General features: G+C 66.2%; 2 protein-coding genes across 3 annotated transcripts in view; one reads left to right on the top strand and one right to left on the bottom strand.

The window, feature by feature from the left end:
• The window catches only part of RBFOX3 (RNA binding protein, fox-1 homolog (C. elegans) 3), a 15,351-nt gene extending 15,024 nt beyond the window's left edge, over window positions 1-327 (top strand). For both annotated transcript variants that reach the window (XM_010578540.1, XM_010578539.1), the window contains one exon: window positions 253-327. In XM_010578540.1, the coding sequence (XP_010576842.1) occupies window positions 253-255 (3 nt within the window). In that variant the 3' untranslated portion in view covers window positions 256-327. The remainder of the gene's footprint in view (window positions 1-252) is intronic.
• Window positions 328-2,581: 2,254 nt separating this feature from the next.
• ENGASE (endo-beta-N-acetylglucosaminidase) lies at window positions 2,582-6,486 on the bottom strand (the record flags this gene model as incomplete). Its single annotated transcript, XM_010578709.1, is given in 13 exon segments — window positions 2,582-2,974; window positions 3,106-3,220; window positions 3,314-3,414; window positions 3,514-3,642; window positions 3,645-3,711; window positions 3,909-4,081; window positions 4,191-4,299; window positions 4,522-4,625; window positions 4,973-5,138; window positions 5,321-5,469; window positions 5,581-5,738; window positions 5,830-5,978; window positions 6,285-6,486. Coding segments are annotated over 13 exon segments (2,015 nt in total), but the record flags the coding sequence as incomplete, so codon positions are not given.
• Window positions 6,487-6,553: the final 67 nt, after the last annotated feature.

The following is a 6,553-nucleotide window of genomic DNA, read 5'->3' as shown; positions in this document are numbered from 1 at the left end:
GGGGACGGAGCCAGGCGGGGGCAGGTGCGGGACCCCGGGGACGGCGCCCCGGGCAGTAGCACTTCTCTGGGCCGACTGTGCTGCTCTGCGGAGGAGCTCCGGTGCGGCAGGCTGGCTGCGCGGGCGTGGGGTGCGGTGCGGGGCTTGGGGGGCCGGGCTGGCGCCTGCATCCCCCCGCCCCGGCCAGCGGCTCGGCCAGGCTGCCCTGCAAGCCGCTCCAGCGAAAGATCTGCCTCTCTGTTTCTGTTGTAGTGAAACCGCGGCCGTTTCCTTCTGGGACCAGGAAGGGCAAAAAAATCCACACACACACAAAAAAAATCAAAAATAAAAAAATTAAAAGCAAAGCAACAAAAAAAAAAAAAAAAAGCAAAGCGGTAACAGCCAAGTGAAAGTCCCATACCGTCCACACACGCACCGAGCGAGCGAGTCCCGGAGGAGCGCCGCGGCGAGCACGGACCGGCCGGACGTGCCAGAGGGGTCCCTCTCCGTCCCGGCCCCGCAGCCCGTGGCAGGGAGGGAGAGCCGGCGCGCCGCTGAGCGTGGGGGCATCCAGAGGGGCCTCCGCCCGCCCAGGCGCAGGGCCTGGGCACCACGTCTTCCTTTCAGCCCCGGCGCGGCGGCGCTGGGGGTGCCAGCGGAGCGCTGCGGCACGCCGCCCCTTCCCCGGCTCTGGGGACTGGGCTCTGGGGTGGGAACTTGGCTTCATGTTTCCCAAGCTACGGCGCTACGGCGCTTGCCGGTCATCAGCGTGTCAAGTGTGCGAGGCCTCGGCTCCCGTACGGAGCTGGGGTGGTGGTGCAGCCGCTTTGCTGAGGCGCTGGGCGTTGCAGGGGGATGAGCCTCTGCCTTTTAAAGGGAATTTTTGTTAAGAGGAGCTTGCAACTCGCTTGCGATCCCTTTCCCCTCCCTCCCCTCCATCCCCTGACGCACCTGGGGCTCCCACCCCGCAGGGAGCAGCCCTGACCAATGCCGCTCGCGGCCCCTGCGCTGAGCCGGGACGGGGACTGCCCCGATCCTGCTCCCGCTCCCGCCTGCTCCGTGGCGCGGGACATGCTTACGGCCACCCGTCCCTGCCCGAGACAGCGGGACCCCACCAGCCCTCAGCGTGGGGTCTCGGCCATTGCATCGCCCAGGACCGGGGGCTGGCATTGCCCACGGGGACCAGCCCGAGTCCCGGGGTCCATCTGCAGCAGCCGGTGCTCCGGGTCCGGTGCCCAGCGGCACGGGGCGCTGCGGACCCCACCCCGGGGTGCAGGCCTGTCCCATAGGGCGGCCTCGTGCTCAGCCCCCCCGCCCCGCACCCTGCCCCGCGTGGCTCCGCCACTCCTCAAACCTCACTTTATAGTCTGCAGACGCCCCCCGATGCTCCAGCGACGAGCTCCCCCTTTTCTATTCCCGGTGTACATAGCCCCAGCCACCCCAGCCCCGCGCCCCCGCCCCTGTACAAAGCTCCTTCCATCGCTGTACTGGCTTCTTCCTTACAGCAAACCCCTGCGCCGGCCGCCGGTGCGCAGGCTGGCGCCGGCCCATTCTGTATGCTTCAAAGGTGTGACCATTCTAATAAACAGTATTATTATTATTATTATTATTATTATTATTATTATTACAAGGATTATTATTATTATTGAAATTATTAATAAAGATTTCTTTCTTCAACCAGGGCGACTCAAGTTTTGACTGGGGTGCTGGCACGGGGCCGTGGCTGGCACGGCGGGTCTGGCCATCCTGGCACACCTCTGGGCAGGGGGCTGCAGCCTGCAGCAGGCAAGGGGGGAACGTGCCAGGGCCTCCGGCCTCGCCATAGCAAGAGAGTGGGGTGCCGGCATGGCAGGTGCCCTCCCCTGGCTGTGCTGAGCCCTTCATTTTTCAAACCGTCAGATAATTCATTTCAGAGCGAGTCCCCCACCGGAGGAGCAGCAGCTTAACTGCTGACATATTAATTTTCCTGACCAGGAGCCAGCATTGTTTGTGGGACCGGGGCCGGCGCTCGGAGGGAGCTGGGGCTGGGCGACCCTGCTGCGCGGCGCGCTCGCCTGCCTCCCTGCCTGCTAATTGCTTGCTCACCAGACTGTGAGAAAATAATTGCTGCTATAAATTTTCTCTCTTTCTCTGCATAAGATATCCAGGGGAGGCAGCATGGGCGCAGCCGCTGCCTGCCAGCCCTGGGGAGAGGGCAGCGCGGGCTAGATCCGTGGCGGACAGGCACAGCGGCTGCCCGCGCTGGGCTGCTCCTTCAGGGCTGAGTGCTGCAGCAGACCCGGTGCTGGCAGCTTCGCAACCGTGCCAGGCTGGTCCCGGAGGCGAGCAGATGTGGGGCTGAGGGGGTCTCAGAGCAGGCACCCCCAGCCTGGGTGCCCGCAGCTTGCAGGCAGCGAGGGTTGCAGGAGCTGGGGGGTCCCTGGCAGCCCAGTGGGCCCCCACGGTGAGGGCTGAGCCCAGCCACAGGTGGGAGAAGAGGGACCCACCGAACCAGGGTGATGAAATGCAGCCTCCACCCTCTAAGCCCCCTGCCTAGAGCCCACCCACCAGCACAGAGGAATGGGGACACCAGGCTGCACCATGCTTGCCTTTAATGCCCGTCTCAGCCGGTGCCATGGGCTGGCTCGGAATAGACCAGCACCAGCCGGCCCCAGCGGTCGGGGTCCACGGGCAGCTTGTCACGCAGCACTGGCTCCACCAGCAGCTCCAGCCGGCAGGACTGCCCGGCCGCCGGCCGTGGCACCACCAAGCCCACGGCACGGTACAGGCAGGCGTGCGCCAGCCCCAGCAGCTGCAGCGGCGTCTGGCCCTGGCGGCAACGGGCACCCTGGCTGAGGACGCGGAAGCAGCCGGCCTGGCCGGGCGGAAAGGTCCAGCGGAGGGTGACGCTGAGCGAGAGCTGCTCCTTCTCGGGGCCCTCCTGCCACCAGAGCTGCGAGGCCATCAGACTCTGCACTTGCGGCGGGGAAGCCGCCACACTGGCCGCATCCAGCACCTGTGGAGGGAACCGCAGGACCGTTGGGGCTGGGGGCAAGAGCAGCAGGCGCCCACCCACCCTCCCGGCGCAGGGCAGTGTGGGGCAGCACCGGGGCAGGTGGCTTCCAGCCGGCAGCGGTGGGCACTCACCCGGACCTCCCCGAGGAGGCAGGAGAAGGGTGTCTCCTGCGGGCTGGGCTGGTGGCGGGACACGAGCAGGGAGAGGTCTCGCAGGCTGCAGTCCTGCAGGTCCAGCTCGTAGCACCTGAGAGCGAAGTGGCAGAGCAGCCATGGTGCTGGGGAGGCCACAGAATGCCCATGCCTGCCCACAGGCACCGGGTGACGGCAGGGCACTCACCGGCTGGTCCAGCCATGGGAGCCACGGTCACAGGCGGCAAGAAGCTTGGCGAGGCTGGGTGGTGGTGCCGGGAGGAACCGGGGGTGGTGCCGGCCATTGGGCTCTGCCAGAGGGAGCAGGGTTGGGGGGGCACAAGGGGCTGAGCTGGTCCCGTGCCCCGCAGCGGGTGCTGACAGCGGAGAGCACAGTGGGGGGGGGGCAGGGTCCTCACCAGGCAGGGAGGTGACGTTGCCCTCGTGGCAGGTACCCGAGTCCCAGGTGGTGAGTTCCAGCGCAACTGCGACCTCATCAGCATGCGGCCCCTCCAGCTTGTAGAGTAGGGTCAGGAAGAGCTTGGGGGGCGCCGGCATCTGCAAAGAGAAAAGGCTGATGACCCCAGATCCACCCAGAGAGAGACAGAGAGAGAGAGGGGAGAGAAAGAGAAGATGCATCGGGTTAGGTCTGCTGGGCAGTATGGGCAGAGAGCCCCGTGGCACGCTCACCACGAGGCCCTGGGGCCACACGGCTCTGCCTGGGCCACGTGGGCCATGCCATGCCGGCATGGCGCCAGCCCAGCGCTGAGGGGGTGACAAGAGGGCTTCACTCCCCCACTCACCGGATGGCCATGCGCTCCTCGCTGGGGGAGATGGTCCCCTGCAGCCTCAGGGAGCTGCCCCCGCACCAGGCGTCCTGCAGGCAGCAGCTGGTGCTCAGCCTGCCCTCGTGCTCCATGTAGAGGGGCTGGATCTCCTGCGCGCTGAGGTCATACCAGGGCCCAGCCTCTTCTTCCTGCAGGAGAGGGCAAGCTGAGCCAGGCGGGAAGCCAGGAGCAGGGACCCCCCTGCCTAGCCCACCCCTGCCCAGCCAGAGCCAAGCTGAGACGTCACTCCACACCCACCTTCCCAGCCAGGAACCTGCTGGTCCCCATGCCCAGGCTGAAAGAGGTGGCGAGGGGCAGCGTGCAGATGCTGTGCGTGGGCAGGTACTCGGCCAGCAAGCTCCAGAACCTGGAGGAAAAGGCAGGTGTCCGAGCAGAGACCCCTGCTACGGCCGCTGCCCCAGCACGGCCGCCGGCATCACCTCAGCTGGGACAGAGCGGTGCCAGCTGGTCCTGTCTGGCAGCCATGGCCTCCCGGCAGCCCTGTCCCACTGCCCGGCAGCCCTCCCGGCCCTGGGGTGCTCCCAGCCCTGTCTCCCCCACGGCCCCTGCCCCGCTAAGCCGCCCTCACTTGTTCTCATTGTGCAGGAAGTTTTCTGCCCCCAGGTGCTCGTAGACCCAGCCGGGAGCAAAGATGGCTGCGGAGAGGTCGTGCTGGCGGATCAGGCGCAGGGACTGCAGAGACGAGCGGTGAGCAGCACAGGCCGGGCCAGGAGGTCACCTTGTCACCTGTCCTGTCCCCACTTCCCCAGGTCCCACCGGCCCCATGATGGAGCAGGACAATGCCATGGGGATGTGCTGCGGCACCTCCTTCTCCAGGGACTGCAGCACGGGGATCCCCCAGCTGCCTCTCCATGCATGGCTGGCAACCCAGCAGCTCCAGGTTCCCCCATTCCTCACTGCTGCCTCCCTGGGTTAGCAGCCTGGCGTGGCACAGCACAGCTATCGGTGGGAGCTCAGAGCCCTGCACTCCACAGCAAGAGGCCCAGGGTCCCGCTCTGGCCTGGCCCTGGCGCACCCACCTTGTCAGTGTCGAAGCCACCACCGATCACATCCCCGCGGGCAAAGACGTCGACACCGACGTAGACGTCAGTGTGGCGCGGCCCAGCCAGCCCACGCGTGCGCTCCAGGTGCTCCTCCTTCCAGTTGTAGTTGGTGAACAGCCCATCGCAGGCGTCAAAGAACACCCTGGGGACGAGGGTCAGGGTGGCAGGGCAGACGCTGCAGCTGTCCCCGCAGACCACCCCATCGGGGGCTGTGCAGGCCATGCCCTGACCACCCACGAGTGCTGGGTTTGGGATGGGCTCGTGCCTGCCCCACCCAGGGCCGGTTTTGCTGGGGCAAGGTGGTGAGGCAGGGCCCGACCTCACCTATTCTCCTCATTCAGCTCATTCTGCCATCTCAGTGCGCCATTCTGCAGGACACTGTCGTACCAGATCACCAGGCCCCCTGGCACGGCGCTGTGCACCTGCGCTGTCAAGTGCCGCAGGAAATGGGGCAGGTTCCTCACCGCTGCTGCCTGGCAAGAGAGAGCAGGGACAGGTGGGCATGGGGCGAGGACCCCCGTGTGGGAGCAGCACGAGGGCAGGGGAGGAGGCAGGGAGGCGGGCAGGGTGCAACCACGGCTCACACTCAGCGTGTTCTCCACGTTGACCAGCCAGCCATCAAAGCGGTAGTGCTGGGCGATACGGGCCAGCTGCTTGCTCACAGCGTGGTATGCCTCCTCCCCACCAGCCAGGAATGCCTCACACAGCTTCTCCCCGTCTGTCCACTCAGTGATGAATGTGCCTGGGGAGGTGGTGAGACCAGCATCAGCCATGCGCCCCGGCAAACCCAGCATGCCCCTGGGGCTCCCCCTTGCAGCCAGCCTTGCCCTCACCCAGCACAGGGACGCCATTCCTGTGTGCCGCATTGGTCCAGCACACGGGTGGGATGGTGACGGTGTGGTGGCTAAAGTAGACGAAGATGTCGATGTACCGCCAGTGGTAGAAGACATAGGGGTTGTGTGTAGCTGAGCCCTGGATGAACCTGCAGCGGCAGAGAGGGAAGAGGGTTGGGCAATGCAGGATGGACACCAGCAGACGGCTGCGGGGCTGGGCAGGACCCTGACTCATGCCCCAGGAGCTGGGCAGAGCTGTGGCACCGAGCCACCCCCGTGGACCCTGGCTAGGGCTGGCCCAAGCAAGGTCACCATGCTCTGGTGCCAAGAACCAAACCCCTCCATCCCTGCCTGCCTGTGGCCGAGCCGGCAGGAAACAAATCAAGAAGTGGAAGAGTTTTGGGGTTTGAGGTATTGAGCCCCGCTACCACTTCTCCCCTCCGCCCAGCACGTACCTGTCCTCCAGGTACCCGCCGCGCATGTCATGGCACACCAGCGTCCGGGGCCTCTTGCTGCGGAGCGAGGGCTGGCGCTGCGCCAGCGGCACGGCGGAGACGTTGAAGTCGTCGTTGCTGTCCGGCTGCCAGGCCAGCAGCTCCTCCAGGCTGGACAAGAAGAAGCTGACGGGCTCCGTCGTCCTGGTGTCAAAGTGCCTCGCTGGGGCAGGTGGGGAGGGCGAGGATGGGGTCAGTGGGGAGCACTGCCCGCGTGGCTCGGCACCGGC

The sequence above is a fragment of the Haliaeetus leucocephalus genome, unplaced genomic scaffold (genome assembly GCF_000737465.1).
Source record: "Haliaeetus leucocephalus isolate CR32 unplaced genomic scaffold, Haliaeetus_leucocephalus-4.0 Scaffold646, whole genome shotgun sequence".
Lineage (NCBI taxonomy): Eukaryota > Metazoa > Chordata > Aves > Accipitriformes > Accipitridae > Haliaeetus > Haliaeetus leucocephalus.
The sequence above is the reverse complement of the archived record's forward strand: the minus strand, read 5'-3'. Positions and strand labels throughout refer to the sequence as shown.